At 47.5% G+C, this 27,478-nt stretch overlaps 1 protein-coding gene across 1 annotated transcript in view; it reads right to left on the bottom strand.

Annotated features, from left to right (window-relative positions):
- GYPC (glycophorin C (Gerbich blood group)) overlaps positions 1-23,240 on the bottom strand; it is a 42,371-nt gene extending 19,131 nt beyond the window's left edge. The window contains exon 1 of the mRNA XM_055316341.1: positions 23,113-23,240. Within this exon, the coding sequence (XP_055172316.1) occupies positions 23,113-23,149 (37 nt within the window). The 5' untranslated portion in view covers positions 23,150-23,240. The remainder of the gene's footprint in view (positions 1-23,112) is intronic.
- Positions 23,241-27,478: the final 4,238 nt, after the last annotated feature.

Below are 27,478 nucleotides of genomic sequence, written 5' to 3'. Positions count from 1 at the left end.
AAAGGGAGGGTACATTTTGACCTACATATTGGGAGTGTATTGCTTGGGGCAATGATGAAGAGAAGGGCAAATGCACATCAACACACTCTTCTAAGAAATAATCTTAAAGTGATTGAGGAAGGCATTGTGATGCACAGCACAGGAGTATGGATTGTGGTACCAGAGAGGTATGGCCGTAGGTCTTGGCTCCTGAGTCCCACATGCAAATAACCCTCTCTAACCCTCAGCTAACTCGCCAATATAGAAGGATGCACCTGCATAGATCCAAGAAAGGCAGTGCGAACACATGCAAGCTCTTCTTACCATTCCCATTTATTTGAGCATAGCTCCTGCACACATGTGTGCACACATATATGGCCCCTGGATCCAGGGCCCCTATGGGGGAAGCAGAGGGAGACAGTTCCAGTGACTTGAGGGGTAGGGAGTACTTGTTTATCTCCTGGGATAGTTGGGCGTCCAGACACTTCTCACTCGCTGTTAGCCCTCCTTTGTCCTCTGGGTATCAGGGCAGGAAAGGGGCTTTAGGAAGTCACCAATTTACCTCATTTTGCATCCAGCACCAGAACCAGGAAGCTGGCTGCCCAGAATCAAGCCCTTGTGCTGTCTTTGTGCTTGGGGAGGAAAAGCCATTTTTCTTCACTGCTCCCACCCCACCACCCCTTCACCCCATCCTCCCACTGTGTTTCTGGCTGATGAAGACACTCTATAATACATCTCAATCCATCACCTTGGCACACTCCTGTTCTGTCTTCCCAGCCCCCCGTTCAGGTCTTGTGATTTATATTTCCCCAACATTAATCTTTTAAAAGCAAAGAAGCTATAAACACATACATAACTCTTCCTCCTGTCAGTTGAAATCCCATGACACAAATCAACTGCCATCTAAATTAAATGTTTCTTTCACAGAAAGTGATAAATGCCCTGGAGACCAATCAAGAAAGCCAACAAACTTAGACTGTGTTTCACTTTGGAATTTTGCAGGTAGTGTGGTTAAAGTCCAATAAAGGGTTATATCTCATGATCAGCAGAAAAGGTGAATTGGATGTTTTAGTACAACTGATATGGACAGGGGACTTTGTGTATCTTTCCTCATCAGGGATTTTAGCATTTCAAATGCAGGGTTGAAATCTAACACATAATCTTAAGGGAAAAGGGTAAGTACAGACAAAATTTACTATTCTATCAGACTGATATACTACTTTCTTAAGCAAACCAAATAACAGAATGAAAACAGAGTTACCAAAAGAGACATCAACCTGTTATAGAGTTGGATCTGTTTAAGGAGTTAGGATTAGGGCTCTAATATGCCAGATAGTCTAAGTGTAGATTTCAAATAATTTTATCCTTTTTAGTACAGATGGTTTCATATTTTTAAAAATGCAATTTTTAATTCTATGCCTATTAAATAGATGTTTTTAATTTTTTGGGGGGAAATATAAAAGCTATGTTTTTAGGAGAAGGAAGGAGAGATATGAATGGCTAAATCTAGTACATATCTTGAGTTTATTTTCCTCTCTTCCTTTTCCATGTCTTATTACTTCTTCCACCATCACTATCATATTCAATATCATTAATAAACTTAATTATTCATTTCATTATGGGAAGTAGAGAGTCCTTTTTGAGAGAGAGAGAGAGAGTGAGAGAGAGCAGAGAGCATGAGTGGGGGTGGAGGGGCAGAAGGAGATGGAGAGAGAGACAGTGGTGGAGCCTGACCCTGGGCTCCACTTCATGATCCTGAGATCAGGACCTGAGTCAAAACCGAGAGTTGGATGCTTAATCACCTGAGCCACCTAGTTGCCTCCAGGAAGTAGAGTCTTAAAGGTCAGGCTGTGTCTTCTACTGTAGGCCATGAGCAGGTGAGAGATTAGGGAAAAGGAGATTCCCGAAATTCTCAAGTAGTATAGGGATGGAGAGGAGAGTGTTTTCTAAGTTTAGAAGAGCACCTGGAAGCCACTGAGACAAGATCAGAGTGACACAATGAGAGACAGACAGCAGAGGGTATGGGTGTGTGGTGGTGGTGGGGGGGAGGGGTCCAGCAAGTCATACTTGACAAGTTGAGGGTTAGAGAGTTTCAGGTTCTGACAGGAGTGTGATTAGAAGAGAATGAGATAGTGTGATAGAAAAGGTAGGAAGGTAATGAAAAATGATTCATTATATTGTATTAAAATATAAATAGCTAATGAATAACTTCCATAATTATACAATTATGATTATGTAAAATAAATTATTATAAAATAAATACATCACTTAAAGTGTAAGATGTGTTTCAGATTTTCAAATTTATTATGTAAAAAATAGCTTTTTAGCTATTGTGGGAGGTATCCGTATATGGATGGAATGAAGGAGTAAGAAGGTGATCTTGAAAATGCTTGAGGGCAGCCCCGGTGGCTTAGCAGTTTAGTGCTGCCTTCTGCCCAGAGCGTGATCCTGGAGGCCTGGGATTGAGTCCCACGTCAAGCTCCTTGCATGGAGCCTGCTTCTCCCTCTGCCTGTTTCTCTCTCTGTTTCTCTCTCTCCCTCTCTCTCTTTCTGTCTCTGATGAATAAACAAAAATCTTTAAAAAAAAAAGAAAAAAGAAAATGTTTGAAATAAGGATGCTTTTTAAAACTAGGAGTCCTCCATCTATACAGAGAGCTTTGCACCCCGGCACCTGGCCTGGGAGTTAAGGCATTGAATATGTGGGCTCCTTCAAAGCAGGAGCCTCTTGTGTGTGGTTCTCATCTCTGGCTGCATATCAGAATCACATGCAACCCTTTAAAAAACACCCATGTCCATGTCCCGTCTTCCTAGGGTTGCCAGATAAAATGCAGTTAGGAACCAGTTACATTTGAATTTTTAGACAAACAACAACAAATTTCTTGGTATAAAAGTATGTCCCAAATTTTGCACATCAGCTCCATGGACTGTTTGGTTCTTTGTCAACTAATCAGATAGACTGGGAGTGTTCTAAGGGAGATACACCTGGAGGAGAGCTCTAGGATCTCCTGGGCCCAAGCCCAGAGCCATAGGCACAAGCTATGAATTCTCACATTATTATCTCACATGTTCACATGTCTTCTGCTTGTCCCATGTGGGCCCATTTTATGTCACAAGGATTCTATTTCACACATCCAGGCTTTGGCTCATGCTGTTCCCTGAGATCTTCACTTCACCTGGCCTACCTGGTGAACAATGTCTACATGTCAAGGAGGGTATCTGTCCTGACCTCCTAGCGGAAGGGACCTCCTATTACTAGGTACAAACTCACCAAGTATGTCAAAACAACTCTGGGAGTGAAGGGAGGGCCATGGAATCTTCATCTCAGTATCCTAGCATTTTTGCAAGATGGCCTGCACATAGTAAGTCAGTGGCCATCAAAGCTTACTGAGAGAAAGTTCTTCTCAGCAGACCAGATTGAAACGCAGAAGGAAAAATCATCCAGAAGAGAGGTTATGAAAGCAGGAGTTTGCAGTGATTGCTAACCCAACTAAACTGAGCACCTATTAGGTGCTAGGTGATAAAACTATCTTTTGCATTTATCTTTCCACCTGGCACAGAACTTTTGCATACACTAATCCTTTGGCTAATCATTACAGAATGATTATCAGTGATGGTTTGGCTGATTCCAGGAAGGAGATGGGAGGCGTCCACCTTTGTTTCCCCCCAGCCCTGGGTACTCTCCTGCCCTTCCCTTGAACTGTCCTTTATCTAGATCAGGTTTTGTCAGCCATGAGATCTGAGAGTTGTTCATTTCTCAATATTCCAGTGATAATCACAGGCTTTGAGCTCAGTCTCCATGTCAGGGCACACCACCAGCACAGTCCTAACCTGGGAATTTGAGTCAGGAACTGCAACTTTCCCCCAGGTCTGCTCTGATGGAGCCACCCTGGAATATTTTCTGGAGGCTCAGGCCTTACTCCTGGACATTCATCCTCCTGGCCAACTTTAGGTGGCTACTACCTCTATAGGAGCCTCTAGTCCTTAGGCCAGCTTGCTAGGAGGCCCTGTCTGACCCGCCTGCCAGAGGCTGCTGTGTCTGCCTTGTCTTGGAGAGCCTTTCAGATTCTGTTTGCATCCATGTGCCTCAGAATCTGGGGCGGGGGGCAGCTAGAAGTAAGTGGGGCCCATGCCACTGCTTTTTATGGTGTGTTCCGTACTGGGAATTCACTTGCATCATCTTCTACTCATGATGCTTCTCTCATTCAAAACCCACTGTCATGGGACAGACACAAATCATGAGTACTTCTCATTAGCTGAAATCCCCCAAACAACATTGCCAATAGCCATTTCCAATCCTGTTTTATATATATGAAAAGACTGAGTCTCAGAGACATGATCAGTTGCCAAGGACAGAGCCAGGATTCAAACCCAGACCTGAGCTCAAGGGCCTAGTGCTGGTCACTCCTTCCAGCCTGTGGCCTTGTCCCCCAGTGTAGTGCTGAGTCTGGTGGTGGAACGCTAGTGACCAGTGATGGTGATATGCCCTCCATCCATGAAGCTTGTGTGCTCCTGGCAGGGTACTGGACACTGAGGCTCAGTGAGGCGGGAATGACCAGCCTACCTTAGAGACAGAACAACTAAGTCTAGAGAGACAATTGCTCAAAATCAGTCTGCTAACCCAGTCGTTCCTATACTAAAGATGAGAAGTTTAACAGCTTAGAGGAAAAGTAGTTAACTTTTGAAGGTAAAATTGGCTGCCCTCCAAGAGGAGTGTGTGTGTGTGTGTGTGTGTGTGTGTGTGTGTGAGAGAGAGAGAGAGAGAGAGAGAGAGAGAGAGAGAGGTGGTGGAATAAGTCTTTGATCTTCTTCAGATTGGAGCTCACAGGATGGAAGGAAGAAGGCAGCCTGAATTTTGGGGGCAGCAAACCTGACTTCAAACCTGACCACACCACAGGAAATAAAATACCTTAACACCTTCCCTCTCCTCAGTGTCTGATCAAAAAAATGGGGACAGCTGTATGCCTCCCAGGGGAGTCTGAGTGGTCTCAAACCACAGATGTACTCCTGATATGTCCATGGGAGGTGCCAGCTCCCACCACCATGTCCAAGTCCCCCAAACTCCCTATCAACCCCTTCTCCATCAACCCTCCCTGTCAAACCTTTCCCCCAATTGTTCCCCATTAGATCCTGTTGCCTGTGGCCACTGGAAATTTGTTTGGTGCTTAAGAATGGAAAGAAGCTTCCTGGGTCTCACTGCTCCTGTTTCTGAGGGGTGGGTCCTGGGGATAGGTCTGAGAACACAGCTGGTGAGTGGCTGGGCCCAGACCCACTTTATCAGTCCCAGGCCCACCAGGCAAGGCACCAGATCTCCCTGTAGCTGTCTGATAAAAGGCTCAGCTCTGCTTTCTTGCCGCTTACAGCCTTATCAGAGGCGGGCCTGGGTGAAAGTTCCATTCCCCTCAGCGTGAATAAAGGGGAGGGAAACAGGCCCCCAGAAGAAATATAATGTCCTTGCATTCAGACACAGTCAAGTCAGCTACCTGCCTGAGTCTGCAGGACAAGGCACCACAGGCTCCCCTATGCAAGAGCGAGGTGGGACCCTCGTGCCCACTAGGTCTGAAGCTTATAGAGACTGAGCTCAGTGAGGGTGTGTGCTGCATCTCAGGTCTCCTGACTTGTGTGTGTGTGTGTGTGTGTGTGTGTGTGTTCGGGGGAGCAGGCAGGGCTTATGCATAAAGCATTGGAGCATTGGTCTCCTTAGAACCGTAGCACATAAAGCACATGGTGCCACAAAGAGGAGCAAGCTGCCGCCTGTGCATGAGCCTGGCAAGTTGCAGAGGTTGTGGGGTCAAGTAACACATGAATCGTACTGCGGGCTCTAGCATGTGCTATTGTGCACCTTTGAGACAGACTATATCTTTCCCAGGAACACTCAGGATACTGAGTTGTATGAGGACCCTAGGCTCCTCTTCTAAGCATGTGCTAACAGCACAGTTCTTCCTGCTGGGCACATGAACAGCCCACCTGGCACCGTGGCATAGAGAGAGCTCGATAAATGCCAATGCCCTCTCCACACTCCTCCGTACCAGGCTGCGAGAGGACGGAGTGAGATGGGGAATGTGAAGAGCTTCACTGTGTGCCAGTGATTCCAAGCACAAACAGTTGCCCAGGTGGCTTCCAACAGGGTCCTCAGGTGGAGAGAAGTCAGTCACTTCCTTAGAGGCGGGATTCTCATGCTGGGATCATATTACCTGAGGGAAGAAGGCACACAGGATGAACTCCTGTGTCTGGGTTTAAGTGGCTTTGGTCACTTAACTGAACTGCTGACTGGACTGCTTTATCAGACTAAACAGCAACGTGTGCAAATATAGAGCAGAGGCAAATAACCTCTCAACATCTTTCCCCTTCTTATGAACCTGGCTGCTAGTGCGACTTGCACGGACAGGGGGAGTCCTGGTAATTGCTATCTTGCACAGGGTGGTGGGAATGGCGTGCGGAGAGCCTGAGGAGGTGGAATCCTGGGCTCGAACCTGAGCCTGTCTCTTCAGTTCTCTGATTTCCAGGAGAAGGAGCCTGCGTTTCTGGGCTGTGCTTTCATTCTGCCATGAAAGACTGGGTAAGGCTGAACACGGTATGAAGTCCTCCTTGCCCAGCAAGGTGGCAGCGTGGACCCCGGGAGCAGCAGCACAGCCCCACCCTTGTCCACACTCTTTCCCAGTTCTCTTCTCCACCTCCTTCTAGGCCAGACCTTTCACCTCAGGGGACAAGGCTGCTGCTCTGTGCTCTCCGTTGGGTTGGTACCCTCAGGGCTTCCGTGGATGCAGAGACACAGGTGACGGGCTGATCCACATCCTTTTGCTCTGAGTTGCTTCAACTGAATGCCTGAGTGCCCTGTGAACTGCAGATGCTTGGGGCTCCAGGGCCCTGCACTCATACACAGTCCCTTCAGAAAACCTTCAGACCCAGAAGATGCAACTAGCAATTTCTGAGAGGCTTCCAGAAGCTGGCCTCTGTGTATGCACACATCTGTGCACTCAACTGAAGCATCACCTACCTTCTTCTCCCCTCCACTCGTTCTCTCCACATGCCATGGCTCACCCAGGGCTTCCCTCTTAGTCTTTTCCTGGAGCATTAGCTGGGATGCTCAAGGGCTCCTCTCTCAGGAGCATTCTATGAGGAGGTTTGGAGGCCCTAAGACTCAGGAGGGATGGTAGAACTCCAGCTGCTACAACAGGTGCTGGGAAATAGTCCCATTGTCTATCTCACCTGTCTGGTTTCATCTCCTTCTTACCATTTCCAACCCTTCTCCCCCCAGTCACACTGCCTCTTGGCTGTTCCTTGATGGGGCCAGGCCTCCTCCTACCTCAGGGCCTTTCTACTTGCAGTGCTCTCTGCCTATTTTGTCTTCTCTCAGATATTCCCATTTGACTCCCTGGCTTTCTTTGGGTCTTTCTCAAACATCATCTCTCCCAGTGAAGACTTCTCCAGCCATGCTCTTTAAAATGGTGCCTCCCTCATCCCTTGGCCTTCCTTATCTCCTTTCTTGACTTGATTTTTTTCTCTAACACTCAGCACCATCTGATTTACTGAGCATTATCCCCATGTGTCTACTGGGGCTACTTATATAATATAAGCTTCCTTCTGTGATTACTGATTTTTTTTTTATTACTGCTGTTTTGTTCACTGTCATATCCCCAGAACTTCCAACAGGGCCTGATACACAGTTGGTCCTCAATATGTGGTTATGCAATGTGATTCCTGGTCTACTATGGTATAAGTGGCACAGGCAAAGAACATGGATATAGACTCAGGATGCCTGAACTTGGATCCACCATTTTATAACTGGTCAAATGTGGTCATATCTTTCAGTATCCAGCTCTAATCTGAAAAGAGAGGTGACAATGTCTCAAGGGATTAAGAGGTTTCAGTAAGGTCTGGGGCAATGCACCTGGCCCAACACTTGCCATGTGGAGAGGTATCCCTCTTCCTTGCCTCAGCTATGGGTGAGAAGTACTGAACTCAAGAGGTGAGCTGGCTGGCCCCTTAGCTGTAGATACCAGGGGGAGCCTGTCTCCTGTCCTGCCTTCCCTCTCACCCTGTCAAGGTGAGGTGAAGATTTTCCGCAGGGCGGCAGCAGAGTCCTGAGTGCCTGACAGAGGGGTGATTGGAGGACAAGAGACAGTGAAGACTATGAGGGGCCTCTCTCCTTGGTGGTGGTGGTGTGGGCACTGAAAGATTAAGTGATGGGGACCAAGGCACTTTGTGTGATCCCAGTGTGGCCCCCACACTGGGCTGATGTCTGATGTCTAGTCCCTGACCTTGACTGCAGGTCTTTCTTCCATGGCCTCTTAACCATCAGTGGGATGGTTATAACCCCAGAGAGAGGGGCAATGGGGTCCAGGTGGGCTCAAGGCCTGGAATTTGAGCCACTAGAGATTCTCCTGTTGGTTTAATTCTAGAGCTGGCAAACTTTTTTGATAACGTGCTCCATGGTAAACAGTTTAGGCTTGGAGGCCTGGCTATATGGTCTCTGTTACAAAAAAAAGCAGTATGGACACTATATAAATGAATGGGTACAGCTGCATTCCAATAAAACTTTACTTATAAAAACAGGTGGCAGGCTGGATTTGAGCCATGGGCCTTAGTTTGTGGGCTCCTGGTTTAAGTCTCTGTCTCCTTGAGTCTCTCTCCTCCTGCTCAGGCTAATATTTACTGAGTATCTGCCCCATGCTAGGCCTGGACCTTTAATCTACATCTTCTCATTTAAGGTGCCCACAGGGAGGGAGCCACTGAGTAGCCACGTTGCATCTTGAACAAGGTCTGTCACACTGGAGGATGGAATTTTCACCTGTGCAATGCTTCGTTGTTTGAATGCAGGCACGCTGTCTGCTGCCATGGCCACTTTCTACAGATTGCAGAATCTGGTGGCACCTGGGGCTCATTGCATCCTGGACATCCAGGATGGATGTGGGTGGGGAGTACACAAGCATCAGGGACACAGGGGCCAAAGGGGGTGAGATCACTATCCCAAGGTGGTCCTCATGGCTTAGTTGGTGGAGCCAACAGTAGCTGGCAAGGTTGCATGGATGGGGTGCAGTCCTGTCTCTTGAGTTAAACCTTGCACAGGTCAAAGCCTTCTGTGCCTCTGAGGACAGTGGACTGGGCCTCTCTGACTTGGTTCTGGGTACCTTCTCTGGCCAATTGCACTGATCGTCCAGGCCTTTGTCACAGAGAGACGTTCCAGGGACTCCTGAGTCCCTGGGGCATTGGTTCCCAGAGCAGGATAAACGGCCACAGCTGGCTACACAGTAAGGGTTTGGTGCAGGGAGGCCAGAGGAGGGGTGGGCAGTGTTCTGGCGCAGTTCGAGTGTCCCAGAGAGAGGGGTTGTGGGCTCAGGAGGAGATATCATAAACTGAGACAGAGGAGAATACCGCCCTGCATTCCCTCCCCCCTGGGGAGAGCCCTCTCACGGGAGCTCAAAGGAGAACCATCAGGGACCCTGGAGGCAGGAGGCAGGGCAGTGAGAGGTCAGCCTTTTATCTGCCCAGTCGGACTTCTGTTCCCACAGCCCCTGGACAAGGAAGGCAAGATAAGGCCAGGAACTCAGATAATTGTGCCTCCAAGGCAGTGCAACCTCAGAGTTCACTTATCCCAAAAGCACCACCCTAGAAACAGAGGGAAGAAAGAACAGTGAAGATGGGCAGGCAGAGACCAAAGCAGCGGGAAATAAATGGCCCAGAAGTGCTCTTGAATGGGAAACACAGCCTCAGGGTGTCTGAACTTTGAAGGAAAACTGTGGATTCAGTTCCCCACTAAACTGCCCTGTCTTCTAAGATGAATTTTGACTTATTCCAGCGTTGTTTTCTCAGTGAATGACAAACATCTTTCACTCAAACGAGTCCTTTAAAAATAGCATGTTCCAAGAGCTCTTTTCAGAAGGTCCATGATTCTTAAATAGGAAATGTCCTAGGGGTAATTACCAGAGCCTAATATAAGGAAATGTACTTAAACAGTCCATTTGAACCAACTTTCTTCCCTTCTTCCTGTGAAAGAAAACTTTGTTCTCCTAGGAAACTCCCCATTTTCTGCACATAGGAATACTGGTAGTGTGCAGGGGTTAAAAGACAACTCAGGGGTTGGACACCTTGGGCTAAAATCACAGCCCTGCCACTCATAGCAATGTCCTGTGTCCTGAAGATCTGAGTGCTACCTACAGCACCCCCCTCACAGTGACAGATGGTGCCTAATGCTGAGTATGACCAGCAAATATTTGTTCAGCTCTTCAGACAGGCCAGATACCCTGGCATAGCAGGGTACCTCATACATTTACATGATATTTTTCCTTTTTACCTTCTGCAATTTATCTTTACTGAAGTCATTCCCCATAGTTGGGACATTCTCAACAATCAACATTGATTGCTGGCAACTTGTTTTTTCAAGCACAAAATCTTAATCCAAGATAAAATTATCTCTAGTTAAGTAGAAATTCACCATAATTTAATACTACCTACCAATATTAACTAATATTAGGTCATAATTTGCATTTGGGGAGCTGCATTACTTTAAGTTATTCTTTAGATATCCAGATACCTATTTAGCTATTTCAGTGAATAATCACAAGACATAGGCAATTTGATCTGCAACCTGAATTCATGTGATAAGAAGTTTCTCCATAGGAGGATTGGTTGCTTTTTTTGTTGTTGTTAAAAATGTGTGTCTTGCAGCTCCAAGAAGCCCAACAATGCTTTGAGGGCAGGGATCTTGTCTTATGCTTTATTTGTCTCCTCCTTAATTCCCAGGACAGATGATAGGATGTGTGGTTTCTACTGATGAACCAGGAATGTATATGGTAGTTAATAAAATTTTGTGCATAAATTGCTTTCATAATGGACTCTTCTGTCCAGTTTCCTTTCCCACTTTTCAGAGTTTCTTCATGGAGTCTGAGAATAAGGGTTCTGAAGTTTGATAAGGACTGTCCTCATGGAATTAATTGGTAAAGTGACTGACAGCTGGGCATACATTACCGTCTGGCTATAGGCAAACAGCCACAGTGAGAATATTTTATGGCTTCATGTAATGGGAACATCTATGATGGAAAGGTCCTCTGAGATCCAAGCTCTCAGGTATCACCATTGACAACCAACAGTGACTGGATGTCAACAAACCACTCTGGCTTAGGCACCAGGTACTGGGCAGTAGGGAGTTTGCAGACTGGTTACATGAAGCCCTCAGTGTCCAGCAATAGCTTGAGAGTGAACCATCACAAGGAGCCTTTAGAGTGTGGTCACCTGCATCTTATCCTCAACTTGACTACATCAGATAGGCTTTCATCTGTTTTATATTTCCAGACTTCATCCAAGAATTTGTTTTATGGAAATGTCATTTCTGCGGAAAGTAAGTGCAATGGAGATTTATTGCTGTGACACCACTTTGTGGTGTTTGTATGTTTGGGGTGGAGACCCCAGGTGAAAATTACTTCTTTTAGAATTTCAGGGATACATGACCTTTATTCCAGAGGGGACCTGCAAAGTTGCATGCACCTGAGCCAGGTGTGACCAGAGGCCTGAGGCGTGTTTTGAATTCCTTTGCCCTCTGATGTTTTTGGGCTTTGCTCCCCAACTAGGCTAAAGATCTTTTGAAGACAGGATCCGTGTCCCCTATACCTCCTGTGTGGTCCTTTGCACACAGGTGGATCAAAATCAAAGTGCATCAGATTGAATGATGGTAATCTGAAGGTGGTGCTCTGGACTGGATTCACCAGCAATGGATAGAAAGCTCAAGGTGCATGGCTTGTGTCACCTGCTTCCCAAGGGATCCCTGAAGACTTGGGACTTACAAAGAGACGCCAGATGAGGGGACAGGCTGGGAATGAAGAAGGGGTTTACAGGGGTCAAATCTGGAAACTGGTCCTGAATTTAACCACTGGAACATATATGTGCTGCATGGATAACCTGCCAGAGGGAAGCCTGCCTTTATTAATGGACTTATTAATAGATTGTTGTCTTTGTTAATAGACTCTGGATGGGCTCAAGGGGCAGGGAGGCATGAGAGAGGCTATGCTGAGCCCAAACCCCAAATAACCAAAACAAAACTTGTTGACTTCTTCAGACCTGTGTGGCCCTGTCTGCCACATGAGGGGGGTGGTTAAGGGGATCTGGCCTGAACATTGCACTGACCTCAGATGAGATCACAGACAGAAGAGGCTTCGAGAAGCAGAACACACTGCCGATATGCGGGTGTACTGCCGAGATACCAGACTGAGGCAAAGACATGGGAACAGGGTCTGAAAACTGGTGGCATAAGAAAGTTTCAAAAGCACACCCGAAGCCAAAGATGCTGAGGGCAGCACTTCTCACATCTGTTTCCAGCTATCTCTGTGAGATCAGTAGGACCCATAGACTAAATGACTATTCACCCTGCCTCACGCCAAACGAGGTAGCACCCAGGAGAGCTTCTCCCTGCCTTGAACCTTGCTGTGACATGAGTCTATTGCTGAGGACTGCAAGGAAGTGGTAAGGGGCTTATGTGTGTGCATGCTGTGTGCACCTGTGCATGTATATGTGCATGTGTGTGTGTGCACATGCGTGTATGTCAAGGTACAGGAGAATGTAGGGCCAGTGTCAAAGTTTCTTCCCTTTGGTGGCCCTGCAGTCCCAGCATCAGCTCCTCAGCATCACCCCCATTCTGTCCCCCACTTAAGAACCTGAGGAATGAGTTTCTGTGGAATAAACAGTACACTCCCAAAGGAATCAGAGGCCTGTGTCCCAGTCTTCCTCCATCTACTACCCTGGCTGTATGAATTCTTTTTGTTTTTGTATGTGTGTATGTGTGTATGTGTGTATGTGTGTATGTATTTAGGCTGTATGAATTCTTGTTAGTCGCTTAGCTTCTCTGAGCTTTATTTCCTTTCAAAGAGAGAGAGAGAGTAGTCTCTCTTGAATGGCGATGGGGAAGAGAATGAACATCCTGGCAAACTGTAATACACAACACAGTCATAGTCCTGTGGTTTGAAATATTTTAACAAAGGACAAGATTGCCAGCCCAGGGGTGGTTCTGTGGTGGAGGCATTCCAGGAATTGGCTAGGAATTGGTGGGTTCTTTATTCTCTCCCAGTGCCCTTGCAGTGAACCTGAGAGGCAGCTGCCCATTGCTTCTCAGGGGAAAGTGAGACCTGTGTGTGGGTTGGCCTGGGCAGGCGGGGCTCTCACAGTCACAACCTGGCCCTTGTGTGCCACTATGGGCATTTCACTAGCAGCTGCTGGGCCAGCAGGTGTGGGCTTGCAGAGGAGGGTAGAGCTCACCACAAGTGGCCTGGGGTGGGTGGATAAAGAAAGGCCTTTTCTTCTGAGGCAGGAGAGTGGCCTCAGGGCTGCACAGAGCCAAGCACAAGGGCATGGGGTCCTGGGCCACCCCTTCCCTGCATCCCAGAGGTGGAGGGAGATACACCTAACTCAAGGCTGGACAGTGCCAGTGGTACACAGTGAGGACCCAGGCACACAATCTCCTGACTCCCAGTTTCCACCTTTTTAACCTGGAATCTACATCTGTGCAACTTCTTCAGGATAAAACAAGGTATCCATGTATATCCTTGCTGGGTATGGAGTAGAACAGAGTGGGCACTCAGCAAGTGCTCTTCACCACCCACCCACCACACACCACAAGTGCCGTGAAGATCCACACCATCTGGAAGGATTGGTGCGGCCCCAGCAGGCTCTTCTTGCCCCCACTCTGCCTTCCACCAGCCCCTTACTGCCCTGACTCCGTCTTTATCTCTGCTCAGACCTCTCTCCCCACTGCCTTCCAGCTGCCACCTGGCTGCCCCATGAATATCTCAAAGTTACCTCAGCTCTAGAAAGAATCTTCCTACACCTTTCTTCTTGGTCTTACGTATATAATTCTACAGTGAACGTGAATTGTTTCTGTAATAATGAAACAGGGTAAAGAAAACTTACTTTTTAAGAAAATCTTTAAGTGAAGATCAACCTTAAAAAGCCAAGAGAGTAAGAGAAAAAGAGAAAGAGAAAGAGAGAGAGAGGTGGGGAGGGAGAGAGAGTGAGTCCTGGCTCCCCTCAAGCATTTACTTTTGAGAGATTCTCCCGAGAGCAGAGGTAAAGGGCAGGCACAAAGCAGTCACTGCAGCTGCGCAGTCCAGGGGCCCTGCTGGGTTAGGCCGGACTGCCAGGGGAGGGGCGTGAGGAATCCAGGTAGGCAACGCTGCAAAAGTGGTCGGAGTGCCAGGAGCAGGACAGAATCTAGTAGGGAGAATGGCAGCACAGGAGCCAGTGGGTACCCAGCCCCTTGGCCTCAGGTGTCCCGAGCCAGGCAGAGATGATGCAGGGTGACCCATTTGGGTCTTGAGTGCTTTACCTTATGGATCCCCTCTCCGCCAAAATATTAAAAGTTGTATTTTATATCAGCATCAGTCTAAAGACAAATGTAATATTTAGTATGAAAAGTTTGTTTTTTTCCTTTTGATTTTAAAAGAAGCACTCATTTTTGTGCATCTTGAAAAGCAGCATGGATCTTAACCACTTGCCTACTGTACATGTTAGCCCTGGCTGATCCCTTCCTAGAAAAACCCGCTATCGGTGAGCGGGAGTGTGAGGGGTCGGCTGTGGCTCTCTGCAAGTCACGTTGGTTGCCTCTTGGGTTTCAGTATCATCATATGCAAAACAGAGATAAAAATACCTCCCGTGGGGCAGCTAGAGGGTGAAATGAGATAACTTACAGGAAGTGAAGCCTCCTTCCATCCTTTGAGTCAGGGAGACAGTCACCATAAGAGGAGAGTAGGTCAGGATAATGTACAGAATTTGTACAAAAGGGAAAAAGAGATTGTGAAATTAAAAAAAAATTAAAAGATTACTCAGGATTTTCAGCCATAGCTGAAATTAAATCACTAAAATGAGAATTTGGGTAGAAGCTGATGGAGGGCAATTCAAATGACAAGTCAGTCCCAGGGCCCAATCAGAGAAGCAAGGCCCGGGTTCCCTGTAGGAGTTCAGGCGTGGGGTGTAGGCTGGAAAAGGGGGTGGAGGGGGTCCTCCCAGGAGAGAGGAGAGCCCAGGCCTTAAGAAACACCTTGGCAGAGTCCTGGCTGTGGACCTGGATGAATGGCCAGATTGAGGAAAAGAAAGAAATGAGCAGCGAGGGAAGGCACTGAAAGGTGGCGGGTGAGTCATGAAGTGGGTTCCACGTGCTACAGGTCAGAGTGAACAAGGAGTGCAGGGCAGCAGGGGGAGAGGCCAGTGGGCTGACCCAAGAGGGGCTCTGAGGCCAGGGGTGGGGGGAAGGCAGAGGACGTGAGTACGGGGACCCACAGTACTCTGTGCAAATCAGACATGGGCTGCATTGGTGGGAACTTCACTTTCACTCATTCATTCATTCATTCATTCACTCACTCATTCAGTGTTTTTAAAGAGCCTATCTTCTCCATGGGTTCAGCTGGCTGAACCCCACATGTTCAGCAGGGGCTGGTGTTCAGATGAGGGTAGGGGAACATGGATGGTCCCCCCAAGTACCATGTAAGGAAACTGACTGCAGAGGGTGAGAAGTTTGCTGGAGCCACAACTGGTGCGAGAGGTCACAATGGCCCACATATGTTCTCTGGGCTGCCTTCCCCCTCACTGCACCCCCGCTCTGATAGAAGCATGAAGGAGCCCACATATCAGAGGTGGCACCCACAGCTCAGAAGGGAGCAGCTTGACAGCTGTTGCAGAGGGCCTTGCCCTGGCTCTACAGACCTAGGCAGACTGTGCCAGCTTGTCCTCAGGTGCTGTGTTCAACAAACAAAGACAGAGACTGAGGAACAAGGAGGGAGCTGGACAGGGCGAGAGTGAGCGAGCAAAATCACTTAGAACACAGTCGGGTACTCAGTAAGTGGTAGAGAGTAACACGTACCAGGACTATACTAGGAGTTTTATCTAGGATAATACATTTAATCCTCAGAACAAACCCCCGAGGTAGAAATGATTATGATCCCCATTTAATGGATCAAGACTAGCTATAGAATTCGTGGGGCCCAGGGCAAAATGAAAACAGGGGCTCCTTTACAAAAATTAAGAATTTCAAGACGGGGATTGCAGAGCATTAGCAGAATGCATGTGGGGCCCTCCCAGGTTGCGGGTGGGGGGAGGGGGAGGGACATTTCCCTGCATGATTCCCACGGACAAAGCCAGCCCTGTCCTGGAGGATGAACTGAATAGTAGGAGGCCTAGCAACACGTTTAAGGCCACAGGCAGGTCAGAAAAGTTTCAGACTCACCCAAATCTTTGAATTGTGAAGCTGGTGGTCTGACCTCTTCATCACTAGCAAACTGGTGCAAAGTGAATTTGAACTAAATGATTTTAAAAAGTGCAGAAGGAGAACCTGAACCTGAAGCCTCTGCTCACTGAAGGTGGTGTGCATGGTTCTAGCATTTGGCAAGCCCCTCAAGGAAAAGTATCATTTCATAGCCAGTGGACTTTGCTGCCTGCTGAAGACCGAAGTCACAGACTGGGGCCCCAAATAAAAGGCAAGCAGGCATAACTGCAGTATCTGATTTTGATGTAGCAAGATATAATGTCCTTCACTTTATGACTCTGGTGAGAATGTATGTGGCCACAGCTAAAATGTGAAGTTTCTCCATTCCAGGAGAACATTTTTCCAAGGGGGAGAAGTGGGAATGCTGGGGCATGGGGACAGTAGGAATAAGCACACCTGAACACCTCTTAAAAATGTGCATTGTACGTAGAAGTGGGGGCAAGGGGCTCTGGCTGTCTGTGTTCTCCGTGATGTGCTAGTTGGGAGCATCACATTTGAAGTGGAGATAAAAGGCCTCCAGGGTATGAGGGGTGCAGTAAGGTGACTTGGTAGCCTTGCCCAGGGCCTGGTCCCATGAGCACCCTGGAGTGCCAGCTTCCCTCTTAGGGACCCAGAATGGTTCTGGGGTGTGTCCACTGAGCCCCACATAGTATGCCGCCCACAATGTTTTGGCAATAAGAGAAAGAAGGTGTGGCTTTAACTACAGAAGGACTTGGCTAGAAAAGCAGAAATAAGAGAGAATATAATAAAGTGTCATGAAGAGCTATTAATTGTAGTTGTTTTCAATTTCCAGTCTGGTAATTCCAACATCTCTGCCACGGCTGGTTCTGATATTTGCTCTGACTCTTCAAATTGTATTTTTTGCTTTTAGTGTGCTTTGTAGCTTTATTGACAGCCAGACAGGATGCAGTAAGTAAGAGGTACTGCAGTGATGTGGCAGTGGGATGGGGGAAGGGGAGGCATCCTGCAGCCCTGTGACAGTAGGTCTCTGTCTCTGGTGAGCCTGTACCTTTTGACTGTGAACTTCATGAGTTTCTGTTCTTTTTTCATCCCTTAGGTGGGATGGGATGGGTAGAGTGGGCTAGAGTTGGGTAGATCCCTTCCTTCAGGTGAGATGGGTTCTGATAATACCCCAGCAGGTTTGGGTCTGGTTGACTACAGTTGACCTTTGAACAAAGTAGGAGGTTAGAGGTCCGATCCCCCAAATAGCTGAAAATCCATGTAGAACTTGTGATTCCCCCCAGAACTTAACTAATAGCCTACTGTGGACCGGAAGCCTTATCAGTAACACAAACAGTCCATTAACGTATTTTGTGTATTATATGTATTATATACTATCTCCTTACAATAAAGTAAGGTAGAGCAAAGAAAATGTTATTAAGAAAATCATTGGTAAGAGAAAATTAATTTACGGCACTGTACTGTATTTATATAAAAAAAAATCTATGTATAAGTGGATCCACTCGGTTCACCCCCGTTGTTCAAGGGTCAACTGTAGCTTGCGCTGAGGCAGGCCTCATTAAAGACAGGTGCTCTGGTCTTTTTCAAGATGCATCCTTTTCCCTTCCTTCCTCTGATGGAAGCTTGAGGCGATTTTCCTCTGCTCTATACTGTGGGAACCAGGTGGAACTCTAGAAGGTAAACCTCACAGTATTAAGGACCCATGACTGGGTCTCCCTGGAGCTTCTAATTCTCAGAGTTCACCACGCTGAGCCTCCAGCAATTCAGTCAGTCTCAGAGTCACTAATGAGAGAGGGATTAAGATGTCAGGCCACGAGAAAGGGCATGTGGCACTGCCAGGTAAGTGGGCCTTGAGTCCTGCTCTGCTGCTGTCACCCAGGCAACAGGGGCTGTCTATGGGGTAGTGACAACCCCACACGTTTTAAAAAATTTTTTTTTTAATTTATTTACGATAGTCATACAGAGAGAGAGAGAGAGGGCAGAGACACAGGCAGAGGGAGAAGCAGGCTCCATGCACCGGGAGCCCGACGTGGGACTCAATCCCGGGTCTCCAGGATCGCGCCCTGGGCCAAAGGCAGGCGCCAAACCGCTGCGCCACCCAGGGATCCCCCCCACACGTTTTTTAATCCGGGGGAGTCATGCAAGGGCCTGACCGAGCCCACCCAGACTATGATGGAATCTAGTGTCTTGGCTTTGGCTCCTACTGGCACAAGAGGAAACCCATTCTTGTCAACATCTGCCATTGGCTAAGATTTTGCACATTATTTGTTCCAGAAGAATGTACAAAAATGAAAATGCTTAATAACTAAGGGCAGGAGCCAGCACTTCCTCAGCAGTTCAGATTACATGAAGAGCTCAAGAAAACCCCAGGCAAAGATGCTGGGGTGCTGGAGGAGAATATGAAATAAGAAGCAGGGCGGGAATGGCAAAAAGTGAGGTGGTAAGTGCTGGGCTCAGGAGCCTTGTTCTTAGAGTTTGTTTCATTTTGACTTTCTGTCCATTTTAACCTCACTGACCTTCATGTATATACCAAGTTTTGGATTATGAGCTACTGAGTGTATGTTTAAAAGGTGTTTCCAGTGTGTGGAATGGACACAGGCCTGGGAGCATTCACCTCTCTGTGCCAGATCCCAAGGAGAGGGCAGTTGGGTCCTTTGGGAGGTCAGGATTTCCAGGAAAGGGACAAATCCAGGAATTTGTTGGGGCTGCAGTGTTCCTGGGGCCATGGTGGGTGGTTTTTTAGTATTCAGGGAGGGCCCAGGGAGCTTGGGAGGAATACCCCGTCCTTATGGGATGAGCAGGAGTGAAACAGGCAGGCTGTGTGTGTGTGTGTGTGTGTGTGTGTGTGTGTGTATGTGGATGTGAACGTGTGTGTACATGTATATGTGTGTGCAGGGGTACCCAGAGAGCACTGGAGGTGAAGGTGGAGAGACTGAGCAGTCCAGGCATCAGGAAAGGCCATAAGAGAATGCTCTAGGGGACAGCCTTAGCAGGATGTGGAAGGCAGGGTGAAGGGCAGCAGCTGGCCTGGCAGGCTCAACCACAGAACGGCGGGCAGTGATAGGTTGGAACACAGGCCCTGCTCAGGAACCGTGGGTTGGTTGGTAGGTTCTGAGCATTTGTGCCAAACACAGTTCCTCTGTGTGCAAAGCTACAGTTGTGTTTCCCAGGCACAGCCCCCATGGTGCTGGGTGGTGGAATGCCCTGCTCACATGCACCTCAGGGCCTCCCAGCTGACTCCTGCTGGCTGGGGAGTCTGACAACCTATGTCCACAGCCTGGCTGTGCCCTCCATGCCTGGGAGCCCTGGGGTAAGCCATCAGTAAGCCATCACCTGGGCCTCCAGTGTTTCTGCTGCAAAACAGTTAAGACTGTGGAGAGGTGACCCACACAAGGCCCTATTAAAGGGCTCAGCATGTAGTTACTGATATTCTTGTTATATTATCAAAAACAAAAACAGCTCCCTCTGTAAGGGAGACTCTGGAGATTAGCAGCACCCGCAGGCCAGGTTTGCTTTGATAAATGCCGTTAACAACAACAGCCACAGATACCACTATTCCTGGGCATGATGCCAAAACCCTTAGTCTCGTGTTCATGACGTGGCTCATGAAAGTGGCTGTTATGATTCCCACTTGCAGATGAGAGAAATGAGACTCTGACATATTGTGTCAGAAGCCTGGAAGCCTCAAAGCCTGGAAGTGTTGGAGGTGGGACCAAACCCAGGTGTGACTCCATAGCTCTGACTGTGGGGCTCAGGTTGTGCTCTGCCTCCAGGTCACTATAAGAGAGAGGACATGTCATAAACTTCTTCACTGGGGGGTGGGGACCTCATTGGAAATGGGCAAATGCCATGAACAAGTACTTCTCAGAAAATGAAATGCAATATGTTGTGGAGGTATGAAAACATACACAATCTCCTCTCTCTCTCAGTCTCTCTCTCTCAAATAGATAAATAAAATATTTTTTTAAAAATGGGGGCACCTGAGTGGCTCTGTGGGTTAAGTGTCTGACTCTTGATTTCAACTCAGGTCATGATCTTAAGGTCCTGAGATCGAGCCCAGCATCGATCTCTGTACTCTACACCGAGTCTACTTGTCCGTCTCCCTTTATTCCTCTTCCTGCTTATGCACACGCACTCTCTCTCTCTCTCAAACAAATAGATAAATAAAATATTTACAAAATAAACAAACAAAAACCATGCACAACATCACTTATAATTACAGAGGCACATTCAGAAGTGACAACATGTTTTACTTATCAGATTTGCTAAGATGTAAACTGCACAGTGTGAATGATGATGTGGGGGAGAAACAGTTTCATTGGATACTTGGGTGGATGTTAGAAATCCAGATGACCTCTAAGCAGGCAATTTTTTAGTATTGACCACCATTTTAAATGTTCATACTCTGTGTCCCAGAATTAAATGTGTGTGTGTGTGTGTGTGTGGTTTATCCTAATCATATACAAACACATATATTTACACACATACATGTAAATGCATCAACCCCACTTACAGGGCTGTAATGGCAGCACTGCGTCTTGTTTTAAAAAAAAAATCAAATAAAGATTTCACGATCTAAATGTCCATTGGTGAAGGAATTGGTCAAATAACCAATTCATTCGTATATTCACACAATTCATACTATGCATACGGCCCTGAGAAGAATGAGTTAGTCTACGTGATGATAAACTATAATCTTCAGCATACCTTCTTATGAAAAAAAGCAAGATGAAATAAAATATATAAATAAGTTTCATTTTGTAAAACAAAAAGTAATTGTATGTAGCTATGATACTTCTAGAAAGATTCTCCTAAGTCCATAAAGTGCTCTGGAGTTGGGATGTTATCTCTTTCCGATTATTAACTCTTGATTCATTGCTTAAATTTGTTTTTAGCTTACGCTTGTAGGGCCCATTGCACTCACACAGTCTCTGAAAGGCGTTTGGGTTGGGGCTGCAGAAGGCCATTGGATATACGTATATCTGCTACCCAAAGAGGGAAACCGGTTTGGGTTGCCAACCTCCCCCTGCTGCCTCTTCCTTCTCATTGAAGATGGGCCGGTGTGCTTCCACTGTAAATACAGAGTGCCTCTCATCCCACACCCCTCTGTTTCCCAGACCGTGCTGCAAGTCCCCAGAAATAATTGCCCAACCACGGGCACCCTTGGAAAGGTCCAGCTGCTGACTATGCCAATGCCATGTGATTCCTACCGCCCTGGATATCTGGAGAGGTTGAGCAATGGCTGAGATGGAATTTCATTTGGCACTTAATGCAATCCTCTTGGCTTCTGCCAGAGGCAGTGAATTCTATATAAAGTTGACAAACCTGACCATCTCCTTACTGAGCATTGACCCCTTCCATCCAAGGGCAAGGCAGTGGATTTCTGCACATGACTAATTTGCAGTACCTGTGGCATTGGGGCTTATGGGAGTTGGTTGAGGCCAGAGGGTTGGGCAGGCTTGGTGAAGCAGGAGCAGAGGGTCCTCTCCAGTCTAACCTCTGGTTCTGAGCAGTGATAAAAACCGAGACCGGATATAGACACATCCTGCCTGAGTTAGCAGCAAGAAAGAGGGCCCCAAGGTTCTCTTACAGCAGAGAGCCTGTGGTAAATCAAGTCCTAAGGGCAATCTAGAATGGTATGCAAGCGAGGGTTGCATCCCTAGGAGCTCCAGAAGGGCAGTGTGGCCATTGGTCAAGGTCTGAAACTTGAATCCTAGAGAACTGCTTAAGAGAGGGGGCAGGGGCAGGGGCAGGGCTCCTGGTGAGCAAGCCTGTCCTCTCCAGGCCCTAAATGACAGCAGACCTTCACTTCCTCAGTGCCTGTACTGAAATGATTACAGTGGCTCTGCCCTTCAACCCTGGCCAGGACACACACATATAAGTTCACTAGTGTCTGACTCCCACACACTCACAGAAACACACATGCAAACGCTAATGCGCACATAAGCTTCCAGATCCAGTCTAGTGTAAAATGAAAACAAAGGCGCCTGACATTTATTGAGGCCTGGGTATGTGTCAATGTCTGTGCTGAGCCCTTTACAGACTCGTAATTCTCACAACCCAGAGGAATACCCCATTTCTCTCACTTTGTGGATCATGAAGCTGGAGCTGAGTAAGAGGGGGGCCAGCTTGCCGTAAGCCCCTGGTTAGTAAGTGGCACACCTGATCCCAAAGCGGGCAGCGAGGCCTTGGCTCGGGGCCTCTCCTGTGCACCCAGGCTCGCTGAGCACCCTCACAGGCCCGCTGGCGGCCGTGCATACACAGGCTCAGAGGGCACCAACCCCGCACCTAGCCACAGCGCACTGTGCTCAAGTGCCACTGGAGAGGCCGCACGACCATTTGTTTTTTTAAAAACCCTGCAAAGGGGTGGGTGTCTCCAGCACTCAGATCATTATCAAATTCATTACTTAACATGGTTACACTATAGACGCAGAATGTCCCCTCTCCTGACAGTTTCCAACGATCAGATCCAGCCAGGGTGGGGATAAGAGGGATGAACATTCACGGTGTTTATGAAAATTGTAAAATGAAATTTGTAGTCGTTTTGGTTTGTTTTTAAATCGCAAAAGCCCACTGGCAGCGAAGGGGTGGGGTGGGGTGAGGCGGGGCGGGAAGGCGGCAAAGTCTCCCCGCGCCCGCGCACAGAAGCTCAGGGTGGGCGATGCCCCCTCGGTCTTAGAGAGAAAGGAGAATTTCAAGTCCCCACGGGGTCGGGGCGGGCCGAGGCCTCCGGCGTGCGCTCCGGTCGGTCCCGGCCTGGAGCAGTCGGGGCAGGGCGGAGTTTCCCAAGAAGTTCGCTCCGGGGGCGCCCCGCGTCCTCCCCAGCCAGGGCACCTCCCCGGGCGCAGAGCCTGGCGGGCCCGGGGGCTCCGGGCGCGACCCCGACCCGACGCGACCCGACCCGGACCCCGCGGGGGGCAGCGCGGACTCACCGAAGCGCGGCGGCGACGTGCCGTTGAGGCCGCTCATCGCCGACGGGAGCGGGGGCCGCGCGGGCGGCGGAGCGCGCGGAGGAGCGCCGCGGAGAGGAGCGCCGCGGAGAGGAGCGCCGCGGAGGAGCGCAGCCAGCGCAGCGCAGGGAGGGTCCTGGCCTCTGCCTCTGCCCCGCAGCCCCGGGGCCGGGGGGGGGGAGGGGGGGGGTGGGGGGGAGGAAGCGGCACCTGTGTCACGCTCCTCTGGCGCGGGCCGAGGGGAGGGGCTCCGGCCCCAGATAGGCAGACTGCATTTCTTTCTTTCTTTCTTTTTTTTTTTTCCCTGCAGACTTGGCTGATGGGGTTTCCACCCTTTTCTTTCTTTCCTTTTTTTTTTTTTAAACACACACACCCGCCCACGTCTGGATTCTTCTCTGTTCCAACTTTCCTGCGCAAGAATCACATTTCTCTAACTACGTTTGTGTTCCCATCTGCAGCTATACCACACTCAGAGAGGTTGTTGCAGAGCTCCCCAGTGCATGGGCTGAGAAACCCCCAGATGTGACAGGACGGCCTGCCAGGCCCTGTCAGGGCGGGGGACCAAACAGGGACAGCCCCGCGTTTGAATCTCGGCTGCTGCTCCGCCGCCACTTACAGCCGTGTGGCCTCCAAGGGCGGAGGGGCGCTGATGGCCTGGGAAGTCCGTGCAAGGCTGGTCCCTCAAGGGCGCTGTCCCAGTTCCAGGGCTTATGCTTGGAAAAGACTCTTAGAAGAGGGATTGCCTGGACAAAGGCCATGTGACTTATTTGGATGACTTTTGTCTGAGGCTTCCGGACACAGTGGAGTTTGTAATGGATTCGCTTTGCTCAAGCAATTAGAAACTTGACGCGGATTTTGGCACTCTGCTTAGTTAAATCAAGTCTACCTACATCATCCAGAAAGAATGTTCTGTTATATGTGACATTTTATCTCTCCCCTCTCCCCACCGGAGAGAAGGGCAGGGAACTTGAGACCATGTCACCCTTGTTTTATTTTTTATTTTTTTTATTTTTTTATTTATTTATGATAGTCACAGAGAGAGAGAGAGAGAGAGAGAGAGAGAGAGAGAGAGAGAGAGGCAGAGACACAGGCAGAGGGAGAAGCAGGCTCCATGCACCGGGAGCCCAATGTGGGATTCGATCCCGGGTCTCCAGGATCGCGCCCTGGGCCAAAGGCAGGCGCTAAACCGCTGCGCCACCCAGGGATCCCCGTCACCCTTGTTTTAAATCTCAGATCCTAGAGACATCTTGTGCTCCTCCTGTCTGATGGCCACTGCTTCCTATGGGGCTTTTCATTGTTGTTTACTAGAAAGTCCTCCAGTGCCCTGCTGTGACACCCTTCTTGCTCCTGCCATTAAAATTGCTCTGCTGCAGTCCCTGGGCACCATTCCAATGTCTATACAGTGCTTGTGCCCTTGGGAGTGCCACCCAGGTGGAACACAATGTAGGGCTGCCCCCTGGAGGTGTGTGGTGCAAACATCTTTCCCAATTCTGGGCTGGACCAACTCCAGACATTATTATTAGGACTGTTTGACACAGTGGGCAAATGTTCATAATTCTCTTTAGTTAGTTAATAAAAGAAACTCACGCCGCTTATAAATCTTTACTGAAACTCCTATGCTGGACATATATAAGTTGATGTGAGGGGAACTATTCACAAAATGCTTTTGGCCACACGTGGAAACTTTTGAGTCTCCATTTCTTCGTCTAAAAAATGGGGACAAGAATACTTGCATTCCAGAATTTTGCAGAAGCCATGTCTATAAAATAAAAGTGGGACAAACAAGCATTTACTAGAAACTAGCAATTGTTTAGTATTTTGTTTTGTAATACATATAGGTTCATGTTGGCTAAGAGTATTCTCGTATTCAGAGTTCATAAATCAAACAACCTCGATTATCTGAAATGCAGCTGGAGAGCTGGAAAGAAGTCAAAAGAGCCAATAGGTAACCAAAGAATGAGCCCCCAGGTCATTGCGTTTCACTTATAGGAAGACTTCTCAAGGCTCACTGACAGCCAGCTGGCCTTTAGACATAATCAATGTTTGCTTATGTCATTTCCAAAGAGGACAGGTTAAAAGCACTAGAATGTAACAAGAATTCCTTACAAGGAGGAAGCCAAAAAACTACCCCCAAAAATATTGAAAGCTCCACAAACTATAAGGTCCGTACAAAAGCAGAGTAGCATTTATTATAAAACTAATGCTTCTTGGATCCAGCCATAAGTGGAGGACGTGACTGTACCCTGGGCTGTCAAGGAACCAAGGCTTTGGGGCTCCATCTGGGTTTGAGTCTTCACTGCCTTCTGTGTGGCTGACCATCGGCATTTTGCTTCACTCTTCTGAGCCTCAATTTTCTCATCCGTGAAATTGGAACAATTTACAAAGTTAGCTTGCTGCTACTGTTTCATTAGATAATGATGTGATAGTACAGTGTCTTACTCACCAAATAGGTTAAAGATATTGAGTTTAAGTTACTGAAGACATGAGTTCCCTTCCCTGACAGGCACACTTAGAATAAAGACCCTGAGCCATTCTAAAAAGAAGATAAATAGTGTTTAATGGTGATAGTTCTTCAGCTAGCAGGAAAATACTTGACATATTTTAGAAGATTTAACCATGGGCGTGTCTGATTTTAAAGAAATGAGGAATATTTTAAGAAGGTAAAACAATTATATGAAAAATTAGATTATAGGGTAAGGTTGTGACATTAAGTCACAGAAGTTCAATGGGTCTTTCTTTGATGGATATTTATTAATGGAGGAGCAAGAACTCAGCTTTATCTTATGACAATAACACTATTATCTCATTTAATTCCCATAAATACCATTAAAGAGAATATTGCCAAGGGTCCATTTTAAAAGTGAGAAGACAGAGGTGGAGCAGTGACAAGAATTTATCTGCAGCCAGGACCAGGACTCAGTCCTGGAAGCTCTATAATGTGTGCATGGCTGGTATAAGCTGCTGAGCTCCCCACAGAGAGAGAGGGTGTAAGGGAGTTCCAGAGGGGATTTTTTTGCTTCCTTCCCAGAACTACATAGGACAGGAGTTGCCCATGTGAGAGGGATCCCTGCCTGCTTTATCCCCACCGAAATGAAAACACAGTCAGCGCTGGTTCCTTCTGGGAGGAGCCCTACTGCAGTCCCTGTCTGTGAGCACTTACAGATAGAGGCAGGCAGATTTTACCTGGGTCCTTTAAAACTTCTAATTAAAAGTTGTGCCCTTTATCAAAGTAGTAGATGCTCTTTGTGTAAAAAAAGAAAAAAACAAGTAAGGGGGAGAAAAAAAAATCCCAAACTCTAAAAACTGCTCATATTATCTAGCACATTTGGGTATATTTATTTCTTGTCTCTTTTACACATTTGTGGACATTTGCTTTATAATACCGAGATGTTACTGAATATGTGATTTTAAGTGCTGACTTTTCATATCGAACATTACGCCATGACCATTTTCCCCTATAAAAGTACAAAAGCTCTTCAATTTTTTTTACTTACTAAGTTGTTTCCTTTTCTTTGCTGCGATAAACCATATGAACATAAATATCTGCCTCTCATATTTTTTTCCTTAGCTTGTATTCCAGTAATGGAACAACAGGATCAGAGCTTAGGACCATGTTTTAGGCTTTTGATACATTCCTAAATTGTGGCTGAAACAATTTACATTCTCCCCAATCAAGTGTTTATCTCAGAGCCTCTTGCCTGAATCAAGCATTAGATTTTAAATACTGATAATTCTGTAGATGAGAAATATCTAATTATTTGACTTTGCATTTTCTTGATTACTAGTGGGGTTGAATATACTGTCATGTTTATTTAGAAATTGCATGTTCTTTGGGTGAATATTTTGTTCATGTTCTTTTTCATTCAGAAGAGTGGTTAATGTTTTTCTTATTGATTTGTTCGAGCTCTTTATACACAAAAGACAACAACACCTTTTCATGTGTATTGCAAATATTTCTCCATGGGCCTTTTTCTGGTTCTTCTTCTTTAGCACAAATAACATGGCTTCACTTATCTGATTGGCAAGTTGGCAGCTTTTAAGAAAACCAAACTGTGGCTCTGCATATTTTAAGAGGAGAGGAAAGAGGAAGCTGAGGTTCCATTGGTTAAGGCTGCCACAAGCTGTGAGTAATGAGGAACATGGGGTGGGAGTGGGGAAGGTGGGGTCCAGAGAAGCACAGGGAGATCAGTGGCACAGCAGACTCTGCAGCTTTGACCAGGGGCCTCTCCCATTTCCCAGCGGCACACAGATGTTTCTGAGAAGAATCTATAAATGAGGAGGTTTGAAGGCTGAGAGAGAGGAGGCCCAGTGCTGCCTGTTAGGACGAGCTGCTAGGTCCTCTTCTGTC

Source organism: Nyctereutes procyonoides, unplaced genomic scaffold, assembly GCF_905146905.1.
Source record: "Nyctereutes procyonoides isolate TBG_1078 unplaced genomic scaffold, NYPRO_anot_genome, whole genome shotgun sequence".
Taxonomy (NCBI): Eukaryota; Metazoa; Chordata; class Mammalia; order Carnivora; family Canidae; genus Nyctereutes; species Nyctereutes procyonoides.
The sequence above is the reverse complement of the archived record's forward strand: the minus strand, read 5'-3'. Positions and strand labels throughout refer to the sequence as shown.